This window comes from Monomorium pharaonis, chromosome 2 (assembly GCF_013373865.1).
Source record: "Monomorium pharaonis isolate MP-MQ-018 chromosome 2, ASM1337386v2, whole genome shotgun sequence".
Lineage (NCBI taxonomy): Eukaryota > Metazoa > Arthropoda > Insecta > Hymenoptera > Formicidae > Monomorium > Monomorium pharaonis.
The window spans coordinates 16,009,183-16,024,048 of record NC_050468.1 but is presented as its reverse complement, the minus strand read 5'-3'; the positions used below and the strand labels follow the sequence as shown (position 1 = coordinate 16,024,048).

Sequence of the window (14,866 nt, the reverse complement as noted above, 5' to 3'; positions counted from 1 at the left end):
ACGCCTAGCCCTAGCAGCATGTCACGCCTCCAATCCCGTTTTACACACACTGATATTTATACAACACACAATAAAAGCTATTAGCTAATAAGCGAATAACAATGTCATGTTTGTGTAAAGCTATTTTTACAACCATTCTACTTTGATCATTAAGAATCAGCTTCTCTTTGTTCTGCAATGACTTCCGGCTATTTAACACACCAATTTTAAATATACATATAAATTACCGTTTAAAATTATCATTTTTTCTGGGCAATTAAACTGGAACGGCTTCATGCTTGAATGCATATTTGAATAAATAAATTTTTGAAAAAAATCAGGTCGAATTTCAGATTAGGATATTCCAATCAAATCAAAATTAATGATTAATATCATATCATATAATAATAATGATTAATATCCTATAATATAATATTTTAATATATATTAAACTTTTCAATAATTAAAATATATTTAATTTATTTGTGTATATCCATAAATATTTGTATCATTTTTTAGTTTTTATGATATGATTTATTTAACAATAAGATTTTTAATTACGTATGAAACAATGTTTACATTTTATTTTCTACTTTTATGTTTTAATTTGTTTTATAAAATTTTTTGATAGAATAATTGCTTACAAATACAGCTAGATATAAAAAAATAAATATACAAATTTTATATTATAATATCAAATTTTATTTATTTTTCTTTTTTTATACTACAAAGTTAGTTAATAATATAAACATGTATAAGTTAAACAATTACAAATGCTAATGTACAATGATAATACTAACTAAAGCGCTGTTCTATTATTTTAAAGTTTATTATAAACATAATAATATTAATCTATAATAAGTAGAATTTTTAAACTGACTCGAATAATTGCGACCTTTTCAATTGTTCGGAGAGAGTTGTCCTCGGTCATTTGACGACGAAAGAAGCCGGTTCCGGAACGCACGCGTTTCCGTCGCGCGTCGCGAAGCGATACGGTTCGCCATAACTCGAGCATTGCAAGGACAAAGGAAGATGACTGATCGCGTGCATGCAATAAAGAGAGAGTGATAATAACAGTAACAATGATAAACCAAGCGATGCTGATTACAGCAACTGTAGTCACGCGTGGATAAAGGATGCGAGAAGCCAGTGTCGGTGTATGCATGCTAAGCTCGAAGCGTGAGGGAAATGAACAATTTTATCAGGTGCCATAAACGTGACTTACCTTTGGTTTTCTATGTCTTTTATACGAGTTGATTAATAAGCATTAATGTCCAATCTTGAAGTTTGTACTAATTTACTAATGTAAAAATGCAAAAATGAAAATTTATCCATTACTAAGCTACTAATTTATAAATATATGCTTCATGTCTAATTTTGTTTATATTAAATAAATAAATAAATAAATATATTTCTAAGTAAAACATTTCATAAAGTAGTTTACAAAATAAAACATCTCCAGAGACTTTTTAATTTCTTTAAATTGATATGTTCATTGTTTCAGCTAAACTTTTATTTCCGCAAAAATACAATTTTCTCTCTCTCTCTCTCTCTCTCTCTCTCTCTCTCTCTCTCTTTCTCTCTCTCTCTTTCTCTCTCTCTATGTATGTATTTTACGTATTTTTTATTATAAAATTTGAAAATGTACATTTGAGAATGTGAACTGTTCGTGTAATCATTGACTTCTTCAAGCAATACAAATTTTATAATAATATTGGTAAAATTAACGAAAAATTGTTAGCATGCGTGTAAAAGTTACAATATTCCTTTGGATTATATTTTTTATATCACATTCTGAGCCATATTAAAATTGTTTTAGCTTTCAAAGATGTTTAGTTTTGAAAGATATGTATACTGAATATTTTTTAAGCATTATCAAAGCAGAAGATCCTTGTTAATAACATTGCTAGTAATAAAAGATAAACTGCAAGCGCTAGTGTAATTATATGGCATTATTGAAGAATAGCACTTTCTATTTTTGGTAAAAATTTTTTGCTATTATTTTGTAACGCGGTTTAATGCTTTAATCGTTGCTAAAGGCGAAACTATTTTGTTACAAATATACAATGTTTTCATTAAAATTTATTTTACGCAAACAAATGCTTTATTAATAACAGCATAAACGTCAAAATAGAAAATAAAACTTTTGAAAAACACGCAGAAAAAAAACCAAGTTATTTTTCATAAAGATATACATTTTCTAAAATATTATTTTTATAAAATAAATATATGTGTGAATTTATATGGTTAAAAAAATTATACAATTTTGAAAATAGAAGTAGAAAATTACTTTGAGGAAAAATTGCAGATCAACGTTCTGAAATAATGGAAATGGTATGACCTTATTTTTCATGCGAGTAACGATCCGAGTAAGCTATATTTTGCGCATTTGTAGAAGTATTGGAGTAATACGCCTTGAAGTCGTCATTCGAAAGTATTTTCGGATTCATGAAATTTTAAGTATCTTTTAGATCTTTACTTATTCATCATATTTATAATTTTTACTTTTTTTACATATACGGAAAAAATTTTATAGTAAAAATTATTATAGTAAATAGTAAGCGCAGACCAAGAAAGAAATTATGTCCATAATTTTAATTACTATCGTACAATAATATTAACTATATACAATTTTCTCTGTGTAGTAATATTCATATCAGTATAATATTATGTAAATGTAAAACGTTATTTTTATTGAAGCGTACATATATATTACTCCATAATTTAATCATTGTTTGCATATTTTTATATTTTTGGTTTTATATATCACAATAAAGATGTTTTTAGCTCGCCTGTAGCCATGCAATGAAAGTTATAAAAACCACGTAGTTAATTTTATGATCGATCTCATCAAACTTATTCACCATAATAGCCGATAATAAAAGCACTATAATCATGCCTCGATGTCTTCGACCTCGAAATGGTTATCGCCCACAAACTTTTTAATTCGGATTTATATTATTTGTTTCATTATTAATTTTATCCGCTTTGAGTATGTCAGTATTTTCAGTATTCATTACATACATTATTTAAGCTTTTTAAAATTCTGTTCTTTTATATTGTTTAAAATAGTTTTTGAGATCGCATTTGATGTATTTCTTTAATTCACAAAATTTTAGCACCTTTTCTACTGCTAAAAATAACGTAGTAAAAGTAGACCAGTCACAATATGTGCAATGTAAAAGATGCGATGTTTTGAAATAAATTTCATAAATAATTTTATAATTTTAACACAATTCACATAGTTTGGATAATTTTTTACAGAAAAAAAACTAAATTAGAAATCACTACTTATTATTGTAATTTTTATAATTATTTAAGGAAAGTTGGTTAATAATCAGTATGAATCAAATTTTGAATTTTTATTTTTTATTATTTATGAATGGAAACTAATTCTTTTTGTAATATCCAATCTAATTCACTATAATCTATGAATATTAATAAGTCTTAATTGTAATAAAAATTTCTTTTTATCTAATTTTCAAATTAAAATTTTCTTTTATTGTACCAAAGTTGATAATGTAATAAAATAATTTAAGCACATATTAAATTTGCAAATCAGCTTTTATTTAAACAAATGTATATAAAATATTTAAAAAATATTTTTTATTTAAAGAATTAAAAGTGCTTGATTAAAAAAAAAGAAATTTTACATACTGTTGTATCAAAAAACATTTTATAAATGGAATTATATGCATTTATATTTCTAACAAATTGTATAGAGATAAAAATAACGTAAATAAACATGGTTAACAAATATATAACTGCAATAAAAAGAGTCGTCAATTATCAACGTTTGTGGAAAAGCGACTAGATTCGTTTAGAGGTCGAGGAATAATTAAATGATGTATCTGAGACTGTACCTCTATCTGGCCACCCCGTACCCGGAGAATGTCTTTTAAAGCATTACCTTGAGACGATCGAGACGCTTTCGCGACGATCTTCGATTAGCGGATCCTTTTTTCGCATCTCAGCCTTCGGTGAGGTGAAGCTAAAAGCTTTCTTCACGGATTCGAGAACGCTTTGGCCGGTGGTCTGTGTCTGATCGACGATGGTTGTGCTTTTGTAAACATCTTCGCCCAGGTCGCCTAAAGACCTGTACGAAGCGCCAGTACCTGCCGGCATGGCGTGACCTTTTGTCGCTCCCTGCTTCGCTCACGATGCTGTCTCTCACAATCAGTCTAGATGACCTAATTAATTGTGCTGGTCGGAGATGATGATTTCCACCGTTCAGGTAAATACCCTCTCGGCGAAGACTCGCCTCGAAGGTGCCAAGAGCTGAGGCGTTGATGTTGCCGTTGGTGATGATAGGCGTGCCCGAAGCCGATATTGCCAATATCGCACGTCAACAAGGCAAACGAACGGCAAAAGAACAAAAGAAAGAAAAAACAAAGATAAGGAGGATTCTGTGACTGCGATCGCAGCGCAATTCGAGGCATCGATTCAATCGTATATTATCTCATTCGACAATACCAACAACTATCATCAACTAATATCAATTTTTCATTTTTTATTAATTGATTATTCAAAACTTTGTTAATTAATTACAAGAGCCAATCAATATTAAAGCAATTAATTTTATAAATTCGCATTTATGCAGTTTCAATAAGTAAGGATATAAATTTGTTATTTTCTTATTTTTATTAGAACTATGATAGCATTTATTGCTCATAAGGAATATCGAAGCTTGTAGAATCAAACAAGTAGACAAGTAATATTGGATACTGTTTTATGACCGATACGCACAATTTTATTTCATTTCTTATTTCATTTTATATTTCAGATAAAACACAGATCGTAAAATCTTTTAAACATAATTCTGGTAGTCATATATAATTGATTAAATTTGCGAATTTTGTCGTAAAGCATTTATTTTCTTCTTTTGTTGAAACAAAATTTTATATATGCATACATATATGTATATAGGTGGCAGCATAATATTTTAACGACATGTCCTGATTTCGATTGTTATATTAGTATTTATAAACAACTGTAATGAATTATTAACCAAAGTTTTTAACCAGAGAATTCATATCCGTTAGTATTTCAAAAAAATCTTTAATGTATTGTTGTTCGTTATTTTGACCAATTTCCGTTAAAAACCAATTAAGTTTTCTTAATTGCCTTTTCTTCTTTCACTTTTTCTTTTTCTCACGTTTATTAAATAAATTAATTTTATTTTCTGCAGTTATTCGTTATTTTAGCAAAAAATTTTTCAAATATATCTTATAATAGCTGCATGTAAAAATCGTGAAAAAATAATTATTATATAAATAAAATAAAGTACAAGAAGAAGAGAGAAAAAGGGAAGAGAGAGAAAAGAGAGCTGCATAATTTGATGAAATATTTTCTGGTAAATATTGTAAATTTGCGAAATATACAAACTTTTTTCATCGTATATTTGGTCTTTAGTACAAACAGTTTTATTCAGCTTCATTTTAAATTCAAAATTCAAATTGTGCATTATTTAGAAGAAAGATATTTCTTTGAATTCTGTCGTTAGCTTGGACTTTTATATATAAAATCATATTCTATTTACGAACGTGCATACGATAGTTCAAACAATTCCGTCATTCTCATTGAATAAACGAGCAAGCTGCTATTGTTTCAATATTTCAGTATTCTATATTTTTGCAACGTTTGTCAAATCAACAATTTAATCTGCATTTTATTATCACATATGTTAAAAAATATATGTACGATAATATAAATATACATTTTAATTAATAAAAATAACGGAAATGCAGATTTTAATCTAAATCGTAAAATTTTTATATAATCTTTTTATCTAATTAAAAAAAAAATATTTTTAACAATAGCCACAGAATACAAAACTAGTCAGCTTATCTAAGAAAAATTTTTTGTTTTGGAAAGCTAAATGTTTTTATTTAATAATTAATATTTCTGCTCAATATATAACAGTTAATAAAGTGTGTTTATGAGACTATCTATTTTAAGTTATCTTGAAAGAAATAGTTGAAATAATCAGGACACACATACAAATTTAATAGTGAATGACTCTTGTGTTATATATTAAATAAATCACAATTTAGATAGAAAATGTAATTACCGGTGCCTCGTTTTCGCTAAGGTGGGACAGTATGATACGTATCATGAAATGATCGTCGACGTGCACAAAATCCATCGAGTTTATCGTATGTCGACAGAATCATGCATGGCGTCATGCCAGTGGTGAAATATTTATTTATGCATGTTTGTGAAACATTGTTGATAAACAGGAAACGTGCGAACAAGAAAACAGTAAACAGTGTCTTCCAGTCAACTATTTTTAACAGCAAATCAAGCATATGCAATATAATAAACAAATAAACGATTAAATAATTCGGGAGATTTTTTCCAAAAGAAAAATATATAATCATTTTATTTTGCGCGCGAAACTAACACGAAACGTTTTTTACGATGAAATAGAAAGAAATTTGCACAATAATTAAATCGACATGTATTATGGATTGATTTACGAGTAATATCACTGCGACGGTCCATAAAGAGTTACGCATTTTCTTTATTTCTCTCTTATAATTTTTCATATTGATATGACATTATCGAGAATAATTGATAAGCACATTCAATTGTTGTATGCGTTAGATCTTAAAATACGGTACGGCCGTTCATTGATATGATACACTTGTTTGAGGAATTACAAGTAATTAGTTAAACTGTTTATAGCTTTATCACCGTAAAAGTTTTGCTTCAAATATTCAAAATTTTCAAATATACTTTAAGTTATAGATCAGTCATTGATTTAAAAAATGGGACCATAATTTGTTTTTTTTTCTTAAGTTAATTTTTGCTCAAGAAGCAAAAATGAATACAAAATATGAATGCTGTAGCACCGGTTTAATTACTTGCACGCGGTTGCTTCCTGTCAATTAAAATTTCCGTCAGTAAAGAATATTTATTCCAAGATGCGACGAGATTATATGTTACGATCATTATTACTGAGCGTCAAAAATAATAACTGCGCATTAAAACGAAGCACATAAAAACATTCGAGTGTGAAAATAATAGATCGTTTTACGACAAAATATCGCAGGAAGTTATTATGTAGCACAAATTAGTTATCGACTAACATAAAATAAGAATCTGTATAAATTTAAAAAAATTTAGATATTTAATTATTGCATTAGTAATTATTTGAATTGAAACAGGTCGCCGATTTCGAATCTATACAAGGTATAAACTAAAATAATTCGTGAGAACTATATTAAAGAAAGGTAAAAGGTGAATGCTAAAATAATCTCCGCGAGAAGTATGAAAGAAAGGTAAGGGAGAGAATCTTCTATTTCAATTTATCCCACTCCGAGTAAAACGCATGTCATTCTGGAGACAGGCTCTTCAAATATCGATGACGCCGAGTGCGGCTGCATTCGGATCAGCTGCGGATGCGGCTTGCTTACGTCTTAGCGCCTCACGCTAGTAGACGGGAAATCGATCCGGGCAGGACCTTTTCGGGCAAAATATGTATGCATACCGCTATCGAGCGATCACGCGGTGATCACCAATTCGTGGATAGACTTCTGCGCGCGTGTTGTAAGCGGGTCCCCGGAGAGTCGCGTATTGATTTTTCGCGTGGATACTCGCGTGTAACGTCGGGGTTAACCCCGTTTCTCGACATCTAATTTTTCGTCCGAGGCTAGCCAACTTGACGTCCACTGAATCGTATGACTGATCTACGACATTGGGGTTTTTAATAGCTGAATTACGATAGAGATCAAATCATGATACCATATTATACTAGATTATCTTCAGTAAATATATTAAATTTTATATGGTTTTCAAGTGTATCATTGATCCACGATTAATGATAGAGCGATTAAGAGTTGCAATTGTTGAGGCTATTATGTATGTTCGATCGTTTGACGCAAGACGTTGTTTATAACACCAGCTATGAGTAGGAGCATATTATTTCAAGAGATATTCTATGGAAATCTATTTATTCAAGTTGGAGTATTTTCTACATAATTATTATAAAATGTTATAATATATTTGAATATCATACTTACACGGTCTATTCGAAAAGATTCGGAGATACATAAATAACTGATACATAAATAAATACAATTTTTTGCGATATACATCCATCGTCTTTCTATATAAGCTTGGGCAGCATTCGTAGAATTGTTAGATACTCTAAAAAAAATCTTCCGAAATTGTATTTAAGATTATTGTCACCGTGCGCTAAGTTGTCTTTACATATTCAATAAGTGTTTTATTGTAGATTTTATTTTCAGCTTTAGAAACAAGAAAAATGTTAGTCGGACCCAAATTCGGCAAGTATGATGGATGCATGATCACAGTAATTAATTTTTAAGTAAAAAAATTTTATAACAATTAGCGGAAAATGCGCTGAAACATTTTTTAAATCATTACAACGTAAAAAATATGATGGGCAAAGTTTGCTACTAATTAGTTTATTGACACAGAGATAATGCTATTAGTAGATATTGTTGAAAGAAAATCAGTATCTGAACTTTTGAATAGACTGTGTTTAACCATGTATATAAAATTGAGTTTTGAATTGCATTTTTAGTAATTCTGGCATTAACTTTGTTTACTAGGTCAATTTAACAGAATTTAAATTATACAGTAATTAAATTCAATAAAAAAACATATATCTCTGGGTATAAATTTTTTGTCACTCACATTTTAGTTTTTCATATTAGACTTATTAAATCTTTTATTCTTAATGCACATATTAATTAATCAAATTAGAATTAAATCGTCAATCTCATTTATTACTCCAATAAATAATGTACGTGATAAAGTGAAGTTTTATCATATATAAGAATTCTAATAAAAAGAAGAATTTCTACGTGTGTTTTTTATGCTTCAGTTTAATATACAATATTTTATGTATTATTTTATATTAGAATTAATATTGCGTCACATGGTCATAGCTGGTTTTAACGGTAATAACTTTGAAAATAAAGATTATATTCTCATCCAACGGGAAATCTTATCGCCACTGACAGTTTACTCTGGGATATTGGGTATTCCAGATTATTTTTTCCGTTGTGTAACTCACATAGCATCGATTCTGCATGAGCATCGTGGAAACAGCTGCAAGCTGTTATGTCTGCGATCAGATAGCGGGTAAGGTAATTGTTTGATGCAGATAGGAATTGATGGTTTTTGTTTGTTTTAAAAACAGAAACAATATCTTTTTTTAAGGAGTAAAAATTACATAAATCTTTTAAAAAAAATTAGAAAAGTATTCCTCGAATTCTCCTGATTGGAAATTTCTTATTAGACGGAATGTTATACAACGCAAACTATTTAAAAATAATTAGAATCTGTCAATTAACTTTTTGCAGTTATTGGACTTGAGATTCAGTACCGAGAATGATTGTTTTGTGAAAGCTATCGTTATATAAGCGTACTCTATAGATACTCAATTCCTAGGAAGTGGCGATCTCGGAGCAGGTGGCGATTTTGTCCTCGTGCATAGCTTACATATATGTCTTTTTCAAGTTTAGCTAAGACAGATTCTACATATTTAAATTTTCAAAAATAAAAAGAGGAGGGAGAGAAAGAGAGAGAGAGAGGAATATAGTTGGTAAAAAAGAGAGAAATAGGATAAACTTGTACAAGTCGCAGTACATAACAGAGTGCGAGTAGATACGCTCAATCGAGAGTTAACGACTACTACTGACTGTTTTATTTTTACAACGTCTTTCCTGGGAACGATCGATTGTCCAGTCTAACCCCGTTTTTCGCCCCAATGAAACCGACCTGCCTAGGAGGCGACGCTACAGCGAGATCGTTTGCGCGATGTCGTTGGCGCGCGATCGATCTAGCGACCTTCGCAGCGCCGCATGACACAACGTCACCGACCGCGATTTGCCGCTGCAACCTCCTTCTACGACGACGACGACGACGACGACGACGACGACGACGACGACGACGATGAGGTCCGCGTGTGAACTCGAGATACTGATGCGCGCGTGTGCAAGCAACTAATACTGACACGATTTCACGAGCGCGCTGACATCGAACACACTCCATTCGAACTGTACAGACGTAGTGCTGATCGATAGGTCGAAGCAGTCGAGAGGTTCCCGAAAGGATAGCAGACAAAGGGCAGGAGGGTGTAGACAGGTGAGGAGGACAGCTGGTCTCGGACTCACCTCTTCCTGCGTGAATTCCGCTGTGGGGTCCGCGTGCTGAAGAAGAGTTGCAGCTTTCGCGATGTATTTAAACGCTTAAGTTGAAAACCCCAATGGGTTCGTTTACGCTTCGTTCGCGATTAGATCACGTTTGTTTTAATGGAAAAACGCGCTCCAATTGGCAGCAATCACGTCCTGTACGATTTGATAGCCGATTCGCCTGATTTCGATACGCGTTGAATTTCGATGTGACGTTACGAGACGTGCGAAGACGGAGCACCGTGATGAGACTGACGTTAAAGAGCGCACGATGTTCCCAACGACGTCGTACGATTATTACTAAATGCCTGAGTGCACGGCTTCTCCAACTACAGACTGGTCAATGGGAATGCGCGTTGCTCCATGCGCGGTATACTCTGGATCGAACCGGTTACAGACAAACTGCCGACATCTGGTCTTGCATAGGCACACCCGGCCCGTCACCCGTATTCGGAATTCTTGCTGCGCACGTGGAGACTGAAAGGTGATCTTGAAGGCTCAGCCGGTCGATTATCAGATGAATTTCGAGAGACTTTCCCTCAGAATTGTGCCGTACATATTTTAAGATTACGTCTGTATGGATTATTTATGTATTGTTTGCATCATATGTTTACACGAACCTTTTTCACGTATAAACGATACAAGCAATGTAAATTATTATAAATTAAATAACACAATACGGAAAAGTAATAAAGTTGCAAGATTATTAATATATCTGACTTTATAGCATTGATGAAAATTGAATAAGAATATATAATATTTAAAAAATGGAATAATTTTTATTATTTCTGATAAAATCTGAATCTTCGATAATCTATTGATTATAATTGTTTACATAAATAATGTGTAAAATATAGTTTGCATAATTTACATTGTGTGTATACACGTACTATAGATAATTTATATTTTATATGTAAACGCCTAACCTTGTTTCTCTTGAAAAAGAAAGAGAAAGTTCCTCGCTTCCATCGATACAGCAGAAAACTATGATATGTATTGTTGGTGTAATGGCAGTGCACACTTGCCAAAAGATGTAATTGACACTTTCTGTAGTACTGCATATTTGGATATTTAAAATTTTCCAAATGATAAAATAAACGTCCCAATAACTGGACCTGCACCTATATTCGAACACACAATAACTTATTATTAATATTAAATGTGGTTTTTAACATAATATTTAATTGAATAAATATTTATATGATTGAATGATATTTAATTACATAAATTTAATTGTAATCTTTAAATATATTTAAGATTAGAATTTGAAAGTTTTAAATATTATAATAAAAAGGACAACATTTGAGATTAGTAATAATAAATTTTTGTTAGGTCTGGATATAGGTGCATTTTCGATCATTTAGACATTTTTCTTAATTGAAAGATTGCAGAGTTGAAAAGTTACTTTTTAAAAATAACTTGTTATCGTTATTTATTATCAAATCGAAAAAGTAACTAGTTATTTCTCAGTTACTGTTATTGTTACTCAAAAGTAACAATTTGCTATTTTTTCTATTACTTTTTAAATGCTAAAACAAGATTAAATTAAACAAAAAAATTTACTTTTTTAAGGTTTTTCTTAAAATAGTAATAAAAACAGTGTTATTTTGTATTTTAAAATTACAAAGATATAAAAGAAGAAAGATTAAAAAATGTTCCAAGCACAATTAAAAACTTTTTATATTTATTTATAAAAACAGCAAAATTTATACTTTTTTGCATCTTCAATTTTATTGTCAAAAATTTTAACATGATTTTAAACTCAAAATTATTGTTAAACTGTATACAACAATATGATTGATTTATGACAGGTTAAAACTACTTAATATGGTTTCAAATGTAATAACAGACTGTGAGGCTGAAGATTGAACATTCACATACGTAACTTAGAAAATTATTAGAAATGTCTTTAAATGTCTTATTTCCTATATCTCTGTTTTTAATTTAATTAATTTAATTAATTAAATTCTTAGTTTCTTTAAGTAAATATTAACACGAGATGCTTGATACACGATTTTTTTTGGTTGAAACCTGTTTAAGTAAATTATATAAATTTATATTTTCAATATGTTAACATATTGCCTTCATAAGAAAATTATTTTTAAACGAAGCTAATAAGCAAAAATAATACACACAGAATATACTTTCGTGCTCTCAAAAATACGTTTATATTAATGTAAAATCACTGCATCAATAAACAATGTGAATAAATATAACTTAATATAATTGTTATATTTTATAGTAAAAATAATATTTTAATTAAATTTGTATAAAAATTATATCTAAAAAATATTAAATAATTTGAAATTTATTATTTTAAAGTCTTATTATTTTGATATTTTTCTTAGTCATCTTTATTAATGATTGCTGAGTGACTTTAAGTACGGAAATCTTATATGTAATCTAATAAATTATTTTGATATTTTGCATATTACATATACAATAAAATATTTGACATATATTATTTACAGAAATTTATTTAATTTTCAAGTATCTATATTGCTCACATTTTCTTTTAAATCTTTTGACGAGTCCTTTTTTAGCAATCGATTTGCAAAACCGAAGAGCTGTCTAAGTCAGTGTCGTCCATAATCAAGTTATACTGAGTAGTAGAATAATGGAACAACGAACCGGAAGTACTCTCGAGAAGGTTTAAAAGGCGCTACGTTTTATGGAATTCACTCGGAGGCGAGCGAGAAAGATTAAATGCGAGGAGGAGAAAGCTGTGATGATATCTCTATGGATGAGATAGGTACTCTGGAATTGTGGAATACGCGTTAGAAAGAGAGCGGAGATTTAAAATTGTGAATCTCTATTTTTCTCGTCTCTCTTGATGACACTATGGAATAAATGAGACTGTCTTCTACGTCTACTTCAGTAGCTGGATAATTTATTTTATGGATTATTGTGGTGAGTCTGCTTTATTTATGCTCAGCTAAAAGAATTTTAAAAGTCAATTAACATAATTGCGCGATACCTTAAAGAATAATAATGTAATAAATAATCATCAAATTTGTATAACTTTTTGTACAGTAAATATTATTACGTATGATTTGTCACAAGTCACAAGTAACATGTGATGCATCATATTATTCTAGAGAAAATACTATTACTGATACGCATAGGAAGAAGTAAAATATGCTGGGAAAAATTTGACATATCTTTTCACATCCGCTTATGAATCCCACCAATGCAATGCATCATATTCGAACGTCCATCTTAAACTACTACTCGTCCAACTTCCTTTAGTCGCAATCTTTAAACGTTACTGTTAAACTTTCCGGGATCTCCTTTCCATGGGGTGATATATATTTCTACGAGTATATTCATCATAAAAATGTATATTTATGTATACTTCTCCGCTAGCCCGTCGCTCGGTTATACATACATATATTGTTACCGCATGTCACCCCCGCGGGTTCTTGTCGGACTTACCGTCGCGTATATATGCGTCCGCAAAAGGTGCTTTATAATGCGCGCGAAACGTAGCGGACATATTTTCCCCGTCTATGCCCTCCTGGTATGTTGTATTCTTTCACGACAGAAGGAGCCAGTCCTTTGTAAAAAAAATTGTCGGGGGCGGTATTTAGCCTGTCAACTGCTATGACGAATCACCACGAGAAAGGCCGGCTTTAGAGCTATGTAGGATATTTCGTTATAATATTTAGACGAAAAAACGCGCTTTATATATCTTACACGTAAATTACATTTTTTACAACTTCCGCTCTTGCTTTCTAATACTATATTTTAAAATCTCAATTTTTATTAAGTAGTGCAGCTTATCAAACTACTTCGTAATTTTATAGTGCAATTTTATAGTGTTGGTCTCGCTATCCGTTTATCCGTCCGTCTGTAAAATTTTTCAGAAACGGCTTAACTTTTTCTTTCTTTACTTTGTTTTTACCAATAAATAAGAATCTAAGAAACAGATAGATAGAAAGACACGTAGAGAGAGAGAGAGGAGAGAAAGAGAGAGAGAGAGAGAACAAAATATGAGAACAAAATAATGGAGATCAATAAAATTTGTTAACGGAATTTTACCAATTGCAATAGTCTTGTTACATTATTTACTTACATCCGTTACAAAGGATTTATTAAAATATTGAAGGAAAGATGAGAGAGAAAGTCTAAGAAAGAGAAATCATACATATATCAGACAAATACAACTCAAAAATATAACGCATTTCCAATAAAAAAAATATTTATAATCGCGATCATAAGGCAATATCCTTCGTCAACATTATGGACCACCCATGGGATTTTCACCCCTGAGAAACAGGTGCAACCGGTCTGGGATACAACGTGCAACGTGTTACGATGCTTTTCCCATGGGCGCGCTTCGATAAATTCGCCCACAGGATCTTCCTTACGGGACACGAGAGGCGTGTTGGTACGCCATATACTAAAGTTTGTTTAAAGAGAAACAAAATTTCGGTAAAAATATAGCGTTACAAGAAATATTCTCAGGGATATAATAATGATCTCATAGAAAACACGGAATTTATAGTTAATATTAGAATATCGATTAATACATTTTTAATTATACGCATATTTGTATTTATATTTAATGATATATTTCAGGAGCTTGTAACAATGTCTAATTGTACGTAAGCATTATTTTTCAATAAGAAATAATACTAAAATATTTTTATGGAAGAATATCTTGCACATACATAAGTAAATGAAATATCGAAAGCTCTAAATAATGCATTGGATATTAC

The 14,866-nt window shown here is 30.4% G+C and overlaps 1 protein-coding gene across 6 annotated transcripts in view; it reads right to left on the bottom strand.

Moving 5' to 3' along the window:
- LOC105836755 (protein NDRG3) overlaps window positions 1–10,433 on the bottom strand; it is a 33,044-nt gene extending 22,611 nt beyond the window's left edge. For 2 of the 6 annotated variants that reach the window (XM_012681019.3, XM_012681020.3), the window contains exon 1: window positions 10,128–10,432. Coding sequence is in view for 3 of the 6 variants with exons in the window: in XM_012681018.3 (XP_012536472.1) it covers window positions 3,890–4,104 (215 nt within the window). In the remaining 3 variants the exon portion in view is untranslated. Of the gene's footprint in view, window positions 1–3,889; window positions 4,258–10,127 lie in introns of all 6 variants that reach the window. The other 4 variants (XR_001139097.3, XM_012681018.3, XM_012681015.3 and 1 more) reach the window with 4 other exon arrangements.
- Between the last annotated feature and the right edge of the window lie 4,433 nt (window positions 10,434–14,866).